The following is a 14,498-nucleotide window of genomic DNA, read 5'->3' as shown; positions in this document are numbered from 1 at the left end:
TGACGTACAGTTACGTTATGGTGCGTTAAGGGGTTAATAAAATATTTTTTTAAGGATGAAGAGCAGTGCCGCACCTGCCATGAGGCGAGGTGAGCCGACCGCCTCAGGCGGCGCCACCTACCCAAAAATGGGGGGCGGTATATTCAGCCAGGGACAGACTGGACTCGGGGAGGGGGAATGCAGACTTAGCAGACGTGCCGCATGATGGGCATGTGTGTTACACTCCTCTCACGCGCCGCCAGAGAGGAGCAGGTCTGCAGGAGGAGCGGTCGAGCGAAGAGAAGTGACGAGACGCACGAGGTACGTTCCTGCCTTAACTCGGTCGGCCGGGAGTAAACTGCAAGGGGGGTCTGGGCACTTTACTGACAGCAAAGGGCTCTATGGGGCTGGAATAATCCACCCCATCGAGCCCTCACATCTCTATAATTGACGGATTAGGTGGGGGGGGGGTGGGTCTGGTCTGAGTGTCTGACTTACTGCAGAGGGCTCTATAGGGGGGGATTCTGCCCCCCCTTTAGAGCAGTCAGTCAGATGCTCAGACCCCCATAACCTTGCAGTATAGTAACTAGTCAAGGTTCTTCGGGGGGGGGGGGGGGGGGGGGATAATTCCCCCCTATAGAGCCCTCTTCTGTCAGTAAAACGCCCAGGTGCCCCCCCTTGCAGTATTGCAGTATACTCCCAGTCCCCCTGTTTAAATTAGTGGTGGCAGGAAGCTGAGTGCAGTATAGCTCCCCCACAGCAGTCAGTCAGTACCCTCCTTGCAATATAATCCGCCTTAGCACCCCGGTAGTTATTACACTGCAGGGGGGAGGGTTCAGTGTGATTGGTGCAACTTTCTAATTACTTTTATTAAAAATTATTTTTACTTTCTGAGATACAGCTGCTTTGTATCCTGTATACAGAGCAGCTGTATATAGCGCTGAATCCTGTATGCGTCAGGTCAGCGGGTCCTGCAGGATCGAGCTGTTACCGATCACATCTAAGTTCATAACTTAGACGTGAACGATAATAGGCAACCTAATGGATTCAGGTCTCAGCAATATACACAGCTGCTCTGCTGGATAGAGGAGAGTGTGTGCGCGCACGCTCTCACTCTTCAGCTCTAGGCAGGCAAGTACAAGACTGTGTGATCTCTCGCGAGACATCAGTCTTGTCCTTGTCTACCGAGAGCTAAAGAGTGAGAGCGTGCGCGCGCACAGCTCTGATAACATGGAACAGAAGAAGAAGAGTTCACACTCTTCTCCTCTTCTGTTCCGTAGTGGTGGCGGAGCTACGCGCACATGCTCTCATCTCTCCAGATGTTGCTGTGACATTGTCCGTAGCTGATTGGACAGTGACACAGCGATGTTACACGCCTCATTGCCAATTACCTCCCCTTTGACAGTTCAGGGGGTTATTTAAATATCGGGCGCCAAATATTACAGCACCGATATCTAAATAGCGAAGGAGGCTAGACATTTTTTTTTAAGTGCCCCAGGGTTTGTGCAGCCCTCCCCATTACATGCTGCACTCAGCTGCACATGGATGGGGAGGTGAAAGGTTCTCTTTAAAGGAAAGGTGTTATTTTTTTATTTTATTTTATTTTTTATATGTTTTACTTTTATGGGCCTATTTTTTCTAATTATTTTAAATATGTTCCCTAAAGTAACTATTTATTCATATGTTTGTACTTCTGTGGGGGCAGCCATCTTTATTTTTATTTTTCATACTGCTAATTTTTGTTTTGCAATATCCGCTGGACCATTTAGGCTGGATTCACACGACCATGTTACGTCAGTAATGGACGGAACGTATTTCGGCCGCTAATCCCGGACCGAACACAGTGCAGGGAGCCGGGCTCCTAGCATCATACTTATGTACGACGCTGGGAGTCCCTGCCTCGCTGCAGGACAACTGTCCCGTACTGTAATCATGTTTTCAGTACAGGACAGTTGTCCTGCAGCGAGGCAAGGACTCCTAGCATCGTACATAACTATGATGCTAGGAGCCCTGCTCCCTGCACTGTGTTCGGTCCGGGATTAGCGGCCGAAATACGTTCCGTCCATTACGGACGTAACATGGTCGTGTGAACCCAGCCTTAGACTACGTCGTAGATTCGTTGGACTACTTCGCTGATTTAAGCTTTTTTTTAATTTTTTAATAAAATGGTTAACGTGTTGTTATTTCAATAAAAAAAAAAAAAATTATGTCTGTTTTTTTGATACTTCATTACCACCTTAGTAATGGCAGTTGTCTGATTGAGAGCGTCCGTTACTAAGAAGGGGCTTAGTCTTAGCCAGTAATAAGGCTATTATTAACCCCTATTATTACCCCGGTACCCACCGCCACCAGGAGTACCGGGAAGAGCCGGGTACGATCCTGCACCCGACCGTCTGAAGTGAAGGGCGGGTACTGGGGTGGCCGCAGGCTGGGAATGGCCACAAATCGTGACCCTTCCCACCCTGGTAATGCTAGGCTGCTGCTGCTTTATTGTATCTACACAAACAGAAAAAATGGGACATAGATATCATCAAAACCACAAAAAAGGCCATACTTACTAGGTAGGTGGGTGGGTGAAAACCCGTTCCCAGCAGGACGCAGACAGATCAAAAAATGCTGCAGAAGGAGTGTACATTAAATAGTGATAGCCACTCCCACTGGTCTTGAGGGGAGTGGCGAACTAAGTGCTCAAAGGTGTGCAATAAATGTGTGTCAGTGTTAGTGTAGTGCTAGGGTGTAAAATGTATGGTAAAAAATAAATGTGTATGTATGAAAGTGTCAGAACTGTGTGATAATGTAATAGAAATAAATAATAAATGTGATGAATAGGGGTCAGTGCTGTGAATAGTACATGGGGTGTCAGTACTATGTGTAATACGTGGAGGGATAATGTGCTGGTCGTCAGGCATAGCATATCTTGCCGAATAACAGCCTATTTGTAACGCCGCTACTGTTAGCTAAAGCGGGCAGCTCTGCATGACAAACCAAATGCCAGCACATCATGCCCTCCCAGCATATAAGACCTGGCTGCGTCCTGAAAAAAAGTAGTATACATAGTAAAAAATATGTCCATGAAACATGGGGTATTAGTTGTTATTTTGGCCAAAATATGCAAAGCTCGCAACCCAACGTCAAGGCTCCCCAGTGCCTTGCGAGGCCTTTTTTGTGGTTTTGATGCTTTATTGTATCTGGCTGGTTATGAAAAATGGATGGAATTTCACCTAATTTTTTTTCAACGATTTTTTTTTTTTAAAATTACGTGGGGTTCCCGCTTTTTTTCATAACCAGCCAGATACAATAAAGCAGCAGCAGCCTATCATTACCAGGGTGGGAAGGGCCAAGTTTTTTGTCCCTTCCCATCCTGATATTCCCAGCCTGCGACCGCCATGCTGCCTTACCGTCGCTTCAGATGGTCGGGTACTAGATTGTACTCCCCTCGCGGTAGTGAGAACCGGGGTAATAATAGGGGTTGGCCTTTTTACTGGCTAACATTAAGCCCCTTCTTAGTAATGGACACTCTCAATCAGACAGGCACCATTACTAAGGCCATAATAAAGTATTAAAAAAACCAGACATAAGAAAACATTTTTTTTAAACTCCCCCATGCAACCCTCTTTCACCATTTTTTTAAAAAAAAAAAGTAGATCATCGAAGTAGTCCAATGAATCTACGACGTAGTCCAAACGGTCCAGCGGAACCTACCAAACAAAAGTTACATTTGCCACAATAGAAAGTAGAGGTCAAGGAAAAAGAATTCCCCTTCATGTAACTGCTTCCTGTCAACTAATAAGTCATCTGCCAGAGGGAAAAAAAAATTCCCATGGCGGAATACAAGAACGTCTAATTCCCTGGTCAGGCTTTCTTGTACTCCGCCATCAAGAAACATTTTTCCTCCTGGCGGATGATTTTTCCATTGACAGGTAGCAGAGTTCTTCCGCAGCGGTGTTAGGGGGGCAAACTCGCCAATTGCCCAGTGCCCCCAGAATGGGCTGCTACTCTTGGGCCAGTTCTGTGTGCTTGCCCCACAGACTAAAATTTGCCAGCCAACCCCTGGCCACTGGCTCCCTGCTCCACCGTTTGTTCTTGTAGGCCACAGCCTGGCTTAGACCTGAGGCCTACAAGAGATCGGGAGCATGCTGATGACATCAACTGCCCGGCACAATGACGTCACTGCATCATGCCGTCCACGCCGGGCCACTGAATTCAGTTAAAATTCATAAGTCTATTAGGTAATAAAAAAGGGGCATAAAAAAGTGGCATACAAAAGGGGGCATCGTTATTGTGGGGGCATAAAGCAGGCATTTTTACTGAGTGGGAGTATAAAGAGGCAAAAATACTGTGGGTGCATTATTACTGAGTGCGGCAGAAAAAGTGGCATTAGTACTGAATGGGGGCATAAAAGGCTGCATTACTACTGAGTGGAGACATTATTTCTGTGGGGACATAAAGGGGATGTTAGTACTGAGTGGGAATTCTATTACTGGATGAGGGCCCTAAAAGTGTCTCTCTCACTGAGTAAGGTATAAAGTGGACACTAACACTGTGTATGGGAAAAAAGTAGCACTTACTGTGTGGGGCCTTTGGGGGAACAAAAGGGTGTGTGTACTATTACTGTGTGGGGCACCTAGTATAGTATGTATAGGGAGTTTGTGTAGAGGTAGGGAATAGTTAGGAAGTGCGCTAGAAAAGCAAGGAGCCAAAGATACCTGTGTCATATTCTGCAGGGCTTAGGAAATCGTGTCCGGGAGAAGTTGTCATTGCGCTCTTGGCTGGATGAAGAAGAAAAGGTGAAAGTGAGCGACTTCAATCTGAGAAGACGTCACCTGTGAGTCACTCAATATAACTATACTGTAATCACTTATATGGTCTGCAGATTTCCTGTGTATAACTGGCATCTACCTTTTATATAGTCACTTTATGGTGGTAATATTGGTCTATACTGTGAAGGAAATAAGTATTTGATCCCTTGCTGATTTTGTAAGTTTGCCCACTGTCAAAGACATGAACAGTCTAGAATTTTTAAGCTAGGTTAATTTTACCAGTGAGAGATAGATTATATTTTTTTTAAAAAACAGAAAATCACATTGTCAAAATTATATATATTTATTTGCATTTTGCACAGAGAAATAAGTATTTGATCCCTTTGGCAAACAAGACTTAATACTTGGTGGCAAAACCCTTGTTGGTAAGCACAGCAGTCAGACGTTATTTGTAGTTGATGATGAGGTTTGCACACATGTTAGATGGAATTTTGGCCCACTCCTCTTTGCAGATCCTCTGCAAATCATTAAGATTTCGAGGCTGTCGCTTGGCAACTCGGATCTTCAGCTCCCTCCATAAGTTTTCGATGGGATTAAGGTCTGGAGACTGGCTAGGCCACTCCATGACCTTAATGTGATTCTTTTTGAGCCACTCCTTTGTTGCCTTGGCTGTATGTTTCGGGTCATTGTCGTGCTGGAAGACCCAGCCACGTGCCGTTTTTAATGTCCTGGTGTAGGGAAGGAGGTTGTCACTCAAGATTTGACGGTACATGGCTCCATCCATTCTCCCATTGATGCGGTGAAGTAGTCCTGTGCCTTTAGCAGAGAAACACCCCCAAAACATAATGTTTCCACCTCCATGCTTGACAGTGGGGACGGTGTTCTTTGGGTCATAGGCAGCATTTCTCTTCCTCCAAACACGGCGAGTTGAGTTAATGCCAAAGAGCTAAATTTTAGTCTCATCTGACCACAGCACCTTCTCCCAATCACTCTCAGAATCATCCAGATGTTCATTTGCAAACTTCAGACGGGCCTGTACATGTGCCTTCTTGAGCAGGGGGACCTTGCGGGCACTGCAGGATTTTAATCCATTACGGCGTAATGTGTTACCAATGGTTTTCTTGGTGACTGTGGTCCCAGCTGCCTTGAGACCATTAACAAGTTCCCCCCCCCCCCCCGTGTAGTTTTCGGCTGAGCTCTCACCTTCCTCAGGATCAAGGATACCCCACGAGGTGAGATTTTGCATGGAGCCCCAGATCGATGTCGATTGACAGTCATTTTGTATGTCTTCCATTTTCCTACTATTGCACCAACAGTTGTCTCCTTCTCACCCAGCGTCTTACTTATGGTTTTGTAGCCCATTCCAGCCTTGTGCAGGTCTATGATCTTGTACCTGACATCCTTAGAAAGCTCTTTGGTCTTGCCCATGTTGTAGAGGTTAGAGTCAGACTGATTAATTGAGTCTGTGGACAGGAGTCTTTTATACAGGTGACCATGTAAGACAGCTGTCTTTAATGCAGGCACCAAGTTGATTTGGAGCGTGTAACTGGTCTGGAGGAGGCTGAACTCTTAATGGTTGGTAGGGGATCAAATACTTATTTCTCTGTGCAAAATGCAAATAAATATATATAATTTTGACAATGTGATTTTCTGTTTTTTTTTTTTTTATATATAATCTATCTCTCACTGGTAAAATTAACCTAGCCTAAAAATTCTAGACTGTTCATGTCTTTGACAGTGGGCAAACCAACAAAATCAGCAAGGGATCAAATACTTATTTCCTTCACTGTATAAGAGTGTGTTCACTAACCGCATCGTGGGTTTTTTCTGACACTGTGTTGTAGTAATATGTGATCTTGTTTTTTTTCAGTATCAATATGGGGTATTATTCAGTCACTATGTGGTTATGGTGTGGCGGTATTAATCAGTAACAGTATGGAGGTATTATTCAGTCACTATGTGGTTATGGTGTGGCGGTATTATTCAGTAACAGTATGGGGGTATTATTCAGTAACTGTATGGGAGTATTATTAAGTCACTATGTGGTTATGGTGTGGTGGTATTATTCAGTAACCGTATGGAGGTATTATTCAGTAACAGTAAGGAGGTATTATTCAGTAACAGTATGGAGGTATTATTCAGTAACAGTATGGAGGTATTATTCAGTAACAGTATGGAGGTATTATTCAGTAACAGTATGGGGGTATTATTCAGTATCAGTATGGAGGTATTATTCAGGAACAGTATGGCGGTATTATTCAGTAACAGTATGGAGGTATTATTCAGTAACAGTATGGAGGTATTATTCAGTAACAGTATGGCGGTATTATTCAGTAACTGTATGGCGGTATTATTCAGTAACAGTATGGCGGTATTATTCAGTAACAGTATGGAGGTATTATTCAGTAACAGTATGGAGGTATTATTCAGTAACAGTATGGAGGTATTATTCAGTAACCGTATGGAGGTATTATTCAGTAACAGTATGGGGGTATTATTCAGTATCAGTATGGAGGTATTATTCACTAACATTATGGGGGTTTTATTCAGTAACAGTATGGAGGTATTATTCAGTATCAGTATGGAGGTATTATTCAGGAACAGTATGGCGGTATTATTCAGTAACAGTATGGAGGTATTATTCAGTAACAGTATGGGGGCATTATTCAGTCACTGTAGTTATGGTGTGGCGGTATTATTCAGTAACAGTATGGGGGTATTATTCAGTCACTGTAGTTATGGTGTGGCGGTATTATTCAGTAACCGTATGGAGGTATTATTCAGTAACAGTATGGAGGTATTATTCAGTAACAGTATGGGGGCATTATTCAGTGACTATGTGGTTATGGTGTGGTGGTATTATTCAGTAACAGTATGGGGGTATTATTCAGTCACTGTGGTTATGGTGTGGCGGTATTATTCAGTAACCGTATGGAGGTATTATTCAGTAACAGTATGGGGGTATTATTCAGTAACAGTATGGAGGTATTATTCAGTAACAGTATGGAGGTATTATTCAGTAACAGTATGGAGGTATTATTCAGTAACAGTATGGAGGTATTATTCAGTAACAGTATGGAGGTATTATTCAGTAACAGTATGGGGGTATTATTCAGTAACTGTATGGAGGTATTATTCAGTAACCGTATGGGGGTATTATTCAGTAACAGTATGGAGGTATTATTCAGTAACAGTATGGAGGTATTATTCAGTAACAGTATGGAGGTATTATTCAGTAACAGTATGGGGGTATTATTCAGTCACTGTGGTTATGGTGTGGCGGTATTATTCAGTAACAGTATGGGGGTATTATTCAGTCACTGTGGTTATGGTGTGGCGGTATTATTCAGTAACAGTATGGGGGTATTATTCAATAACCGTATGGAGGTATTATTCAGTCACTGTGGTTATGGTGTGGCGGTATTATTCAGTAACAGTATGGGGGTATTATTAAGTTACAGTATGGTGGTATTATTCAGTAACAGTATGGAGGTATTATTCAGTCACTATGTGGTTATGGTCTGGTGGTATTAATCAGTAACAGTATGGGGGGTATTATACAGTAACAGTATGGGGGTATTATTTGTAATGTTGGTCTTACAATCTATGTAAATTACTGTGGTGGGAGCTGTGGGGAAGAGTGAGTGTGGCAGCAGATGATCAGGCTAAGAGACAGTCTGCAGAGTGGCATGTGATGCACTTTGACATGCAGGTGATACTTACGTGTGGTAAGTGGGCCCATAACTTGTGTGCAGCCCAGGGCCTAAGATCATATTAATCCACCACTGTTATCGAGCCAGCACAGGCAGACCACAACAATACAGCAGGTAGAGCAAAGAAACCATCCCAGGACGTGCCGCTTCAAAACAGCGCTAAGCGTGATCCGTCCTGGACTGGCCTGAATGTAACTGCAGAGAGTGACGCCACAAATGAGACTGGCTGCCGAGGAGAGATATGGGGCAGTGCAGGGCAGACTGTACTATTTGCACTGCACTGATTGGCAGTAAGAAGAAGTCTTTAAATCTTTTCTATACTTCAAACAGCACTATAACAAATAACCATCAAATGTTTTCCTATTTAGAAAATGTATATGTTGCATGTTTGATGTGTAAAGCGAGTAATGAGAAAACTCTGATAGATTTGGGGGGGGGGGGCCTTTTTATAGTTCGTCTCAGGCAGCAGAGGGGCTAGGTTCACCCCTGATGAGGAGTTACTGTGTCCTGGCTGTTATCATGGGTTCCCAACGTACTGTTACCTCAGGCGTTCTGGAAATGCGAAATGGCATCAGAAAACCATACCAGCAAAATCTACGCTCCAAATGGCGCTCCTTCGCTTCTGAGCCCTGACATGTACCCAAACAGCAGTTCATGACCACATGTGGGGTGATGCCATGCTTAGGAGATATTGCCTAAGATTTTTTGGGTTGCTGCTTCTTCTTTATTTGTTGTGGAAATAAAAAAATTTTTAGCTAAAACTCCTTTTTTTTTCATTTTATGATAAATTCTCAGACGTCCAAGCATGCTGAGTTTTTTTTTCAAATTTTTTTTTACGGTGTCTGACACTGCATGTCTTCGTGTACAAAATTGTTCCTGTGAATTAACACATTTACAATTACAAGGTTTATTTTCATCCACATTGAGTTCCGTAAGCACATCCGTATTACGGATGTTTGTACATATTTGATTCAGGTTTTTTTTACATCCGTACACATTCTCAGAAATCATCAAGAACAAAATCCTCTATTGTCCCAACCATAATATAGATTTAAAACAGATCTAAATCACATGGTTTTCATTCACCGTATCACAGATGCGATTATTTTTGATCTCCATTGACTTCTACGGGCAATTCTCGGCTGCAAATCGGCATTCGATGATGCATTCTGCATTTTTTTTTTTTTTTACTGTGTTCCACTCTGCATGCAGAAGAATGGACTAGGACACCACACGGACATGAAAAATGGCTGTGTGAATTAGCCCTTACACAAATGTATTTGTTATAGTTGTAAAATGTAGGTTCTTTTGTTTACCATTTTTAATTTAGAAGAACTTTAAAGACAAATACAAGATCAAATTAAATAGGAAACTATACTGCTTGGGGAATGTTATATAATATCTACATGATTGTGTTTTGGAATTAAATAAATTAAATCTGATTCTACTTCCAGCAGATGACTGCACCAAACTGGGACATCCCTTATTTCCAGATTATGAAGCAGAACTTAAAGATATCCCTTACCATACTTCTGGGGAATACTCCATTACCCCAAATATACCGTCACACCTTTACAGTAGAGATCTGTCATCCGACCCCACTACTCACAAGGAAACCTCATCCGATCAATCACAGACTATTACACAAGATAAAGGTCATGTTCTGAATGTGGAAAACATTATAAAACTGTATGTAACCTTTCCATGCACATGAGAATGCACCGAAATGAGAGGCCGTTTTCATGTTCAGAATGTGGGAAATGTTTTACAAAGAAATCAATTCTTGTTGAACATCAAAGAGTTCACACAAGGGAGAAACCATATTCGTGTTCCGAATGCGGAAAATGTTTTTCCAAGAAATCAGCTGTTGTGGAACATCAAAAAACTCACACAGGAGAGAAGCCATTTTCATGTCTGGAATGTGGAAAATGTTTTGCCAGGAAATTAAGTCTAATTACACATCGGAGAATTCACACAGGGGAGAAGCCATTTTCGTGTCCGGAATGTGGGAAACTATTTATGGTGAAACATCATCTTTGGAGACATCAAATAACTCACACAGGAGATAAACCATTTCTATGTTCAGAATGTGGGAGAGGTTTCTACAGAAAGTCACATCTTGAGCAACATCAGAGAACTCACACAGGAGAGAAACCATTTTCATGTTCAGAATGTGGGAAATGTTTTATGGTAAAACAACGTCTTGAGAGACATCAAATAGCTCACACAGGAGATAAACCTTTTGTATGTTCAGAATGTGGGAAATGCTTTACCAAGAAATCAGTACTTGTTAAACATAAGAGAATCCACACACGGGAGAAACCATATTCATGCTCGGAGTGTGGGAAACATTTTATGGTGAAACATTGTCTTGAGCGACATCAGAGAACTCACAGGGGAGAGAAGCCATTTTCATGTTCAGAATGTGGGAAATGTTTTATGGTGAAACATCGTCTTGAGCAACATCAGAGAACTCACACAGGAGAGAAACCATTTTTATGTTCGGAATGTGGGAGATGTTTTGACAGGAAATCATATCTTGATAGACATCTAACAACTCACACAGAGGAGAAGCTTTTTTGATGTTCAAAATGTGTGAAATTCTTCAACCACAAGTCATTTTAATATTCACACTGTAGGCATTGAATTACCACTGTAGTATCTGCTAGGGGATCTTCCAACAGAGGATATCCTCTGATTTCTATCTGACAAGCCTGCAGGATCAGGAGTTACGATGAGCTAATGAGTAAATATTTTCTTTCCTAACGATTCGGTGAATCTGTGCCTTGAGTTTTTCTTGTGACAAATGGACAACCACTAAAATGCTTAATACGGACCAGTATTTTCTTAGAAGAAATCTAAAAATACAGAACCATAAAGTCCATTTACTTCTATGTGGAGGAGATGTGTAAGGGCATGGCCCCACGTGGCGTATTTCTTCCGCAACTGTCCGCATCAATGCCGCACAGAATCTGCGTTGCAGATTCTGTTGCGGATCTGCCCAAAATGTGCAGTAAATTGATGCGGACTGGCCGTTGCATATTGAGGTGAAAGTACTTCCCTTCTCTCTATCAGTGCAGGATAGAGAGAAGGGACAGCACTTTCCCTAGTGAAAGTAAAATAATTTCATACTTACTGGCCGTTGTCTTGGTGACGCGTCCCTCTTTCGGCATCCAGCCCGACCTCCCTGGATGACGCGGCAGTCCATTTGACCGCTGCATTCTGTTATTGGCCTGTGATTGGCTGCAGCCGTCACTTAGACTGAATCGTCATCCCGGGAGGCCGGACTGGAGAAAGAAGCAAGGAGTTCTCGGTAAGTATGAACTTTTTTTTTACAGGTTGATGTATATTGTGATCGGTAGTCACTGTCCAGGGTGCAGAAACAGTTACTGCCGATCGCTTAACTCGTTCAGCACCCTGGACAGTGACTATTTACTGACGTCGCCTAGCAACGCTCCCATAATTACGGGTGCACACACGTAGTCACCCATAATTATGGGAGCCCCATTGACTTCCTCAGTCTGGTTGTAGACCTAGAAATACATAGGTCCACCCAGAATTAAGAAATGTCATGTTAAAAAAACAATACGCTCCGCAGCTCACACAACATGTACATTACATCTGCGGACTTCATTGTGGAAGTTAGAATCTTCATTGAAGTCAATGGAGAACTTCCGCAAATAGTCCGCAACCAGTCCGCCACACATCCGCAACATCCATTGTATGCTGCGGACACCAAATTCCGCAACGCAGCCTATGCTCCGCAGCGGAATTTTCCGCATCGTCTAAACGAACCCTACTAAAAAGCAGTGGAAGGCAATGGAGAAACGGGTCCGCTGCGGAGTGTCCGCAGCGGAATTCCAGAGCAATTCCGCCACGTGGGGCTTTGCCCTTAAAGTCAAGAGTCTTTCACTCTCTTGATATCTATTGGTAGAACACTGATCGATGGAGTCTAAAATATCGATCAATATTTTTAGACTTTTGCTTTATATGGGGAGAATACAGATCAATGGTTTCTTTATTCGCCAGGTTCGAGCGTTTTTACTGTGAACTAAGCACAGATATAAGAAACGTTATTAGTAAAGAAATCGATAGCACCTCGAATATAATCCTTTTGAAAACATGTAAACCGGTGGCTCCAAGTGCCACATGTTTATGGCGCTAAAAGCCTGCACCATCACCATATCTGTATAGCATAGGGATGACATAAGCACAGCTGTGATTGACAGCCGGCCTCCTGTATCAATGCCTGAGAACTCTGAACTTGGCTGTTTAACCCCTAAGATGCCTCCATTACTACTAAAGCTCCCCGCAAAAAAAAAGCTAAGACTAAAATGCTTTGTGATCAACCAAAACATTTAGTGTTCAGACTAAAATAGTATACATATTTGGTATCCGCGTAAATGTAACTACCCGCTTAATAAAATGAACATATTAATTAAACTGGCCAATAAGCGGTGTAGGATAAAAGTTTTGCAGCGGATTCTATTTGAGGCGCTGGGGAATTCTTTACTTTAGAATCTACAATGTCCTAAACTGACTAGGAGCACCCAATCAGTAAGCTGATTATCACAAGTTGTTAGAAGAGACTTTCCTTTCTGGAATCTAGTAATAATCCTTCTCTTCAATGTCCGGGTGCATGACATCTGCATGTCCAGACTGAAGAGTATTCAGTTAGAAAAATTTTGTGTTGTCCAAATTTCTGGAGACTGAAGTGGGGAAATAGGGAAACAGATGTGCAGTGTGGTGTGTATTCCTCCTGAATTTTTTTTTCTTTTTGCGTGAACCTATATAAAATTATAAAACCTTTAAAGGAACAGGAAACGGCTTATGACTCAAAGTCCAGCAGGGTAGCCATTCTCTTTGTTGCCCAGGTCATGGTATTCATTTTAATCAAAGTAAAATAAAGTCCCAGGGTCAAAAGAACAACATTTGGCAAGACTACAATACAAATAAAGTTGGTTAAAATACTATAGACCAGTGTCTCTCTACTCTAGTCCTCAAGTATCCCCCAACAGGTCATTGTTTTAAGGATTTCATATATAGAAAACACCTGTGGGTAATGACTGATGCTATGACAATAAGTAAATCACCTGAAACTCTCAATACATAACCTGTTGGAGGTACTCGAGGACAAACACTGCTATAGACCAACAGCTTCATATCTCATGCCATAGACAGAGTATACTTTTTTCAGAGAGAGTTAGTAAACTTTTTTGGCAGACTCGAATTTCACTGATTTGCTGGCTGTTATGATGCGTTGCAAAACTGATTTTTGGGTGATCTCACGAGAGAATTTTTTTTTTTTTAAGCTGTAACTAGGAAGGCTCTAGAGAATATGCACATAATACCCACAGCTGTCTCATCTTTCACAGACCGAAGTCAGAGCTTGGGGTTTCATGATATGTCAGAGACCAAGGTTGATTTCAGTAAATTGCATAATTGACCTCCGAATCTGTGGTATAATGCGGCACTCCCAGGTAGGGATTGCCAACACATCTAGTACTGTTAAACAGGATCTATCACCAGATTAAACAATACAAACTACATATATCATTAAATAGATATCAGACCTGATGAAGCTGGTGTACTGACTTTGAAAATCTTTATAAGAATGGTTGTGTAATCCTTTCTCAAAGTTTTACTGCCTGATATTTAAATGAGCATTTTATGAGACCAAATATATGTATGAGACCAAGTATATGTATGATGTCATCTCAATCTCCTCTCACTTAGAGCTGACAAGCTCCTATAAGTGTCCCTCCTCATTCGCCCCATGCTGAAATCTCACACATGCTCAGTACACGCTTCCAGTTTTCCTGGCTTTGCAGTAAAAAAGGCAGCAGATGAATTACAGCTTCTAATTCCAACACTAAAACTGCTTTTGAAGGACAGGCTCTCTCACTACAGAGCCAGGGAAACTGCAGCTTGTACTGAGCATGTGCGAGATTCAATACAGTGCAGGGGAGGAGGGATGCTGAGAGGAGCTTGTCAGCTCTAGATGAGAGGAGATTGAGATGGCATCATACATATACTTGGTCTCCTA

General features: G+C 42.4%; 3 protein-coding genes across 7 annotated transcripts in view; 2 read left to right on the top strand and 1 right to left on the bottom strand.

Moving 5' to 3' along the window:
• Window positions 1-10,255, top strand: part of LOC142663729 (uncharacterized) — a 42,445-nt gene extending 32,190 nt beyond the window's left edge. For 3 of the 4 annotated variants that reach the window (XM_075842536.1, XM_075842540.1, XM_075842538.1), the window contains one exon: window positions 9,907-10,255. In XM_075842536.1, coding sequence (XP_075698651.1) covers window positions 9,907-10,166 — 260 coding nt within the window. In that variant the 3' untranslated portion in view covers window positions 10,167-10,255. The remainder of the gene's footprint in view (window positions 1-9,906) is intronic. The other variant, XM_075842537.1, reaches the window with a different exon arrangement.
• Window positions 1-14,498, bottom strand: part of LOC142663716 (uncharacterized) — a 121,080-nt gene that overhangs the window by 85,002 nt on the left and 21,580 nt on the right. The window lies entirely within an intron of this gene.
• On the top strand, window positions 10,169-11,889 carry LOC142663843 (uncharacterized). The gene has a single exon (XM_075842673.1). It carries the CDS (start codon window positions 10,169-10,171, stop codon window positions 11,033-11,035), a length of 867 nt encoding a protein of 288 aa, XP_075698788.1. The 3' UTR covers window positions 11,036-11,889.

Source organism: Rhinoderma darwinii, chromosome 11 (genome assembly GCF_050947455.1).
Source record: "Rhinoderma darwinii isolate aRhiDar2 chromosome 11, aRhiDar2.hap1, whole genome shotgun sequence".
Lineage (NCBI taxonomy): Eukaryota > Metazoa > Chordata > Amphibia > Anura > Rhinodermatidae > Rhinoderma > Rhinoderma darwinii.
This window is presented reverse-complemented; position numbering and strand designations above follow the sequence as displayed.

Coding starts and splice junctions, on each gene's coding strand:
- LOC142663843 (XM_075842673.1), top strand. CDS start 10,169: ATGCACCGAAATGAGAGGCCGTTTTCATGTTCAGAATGTGGGAAATGT.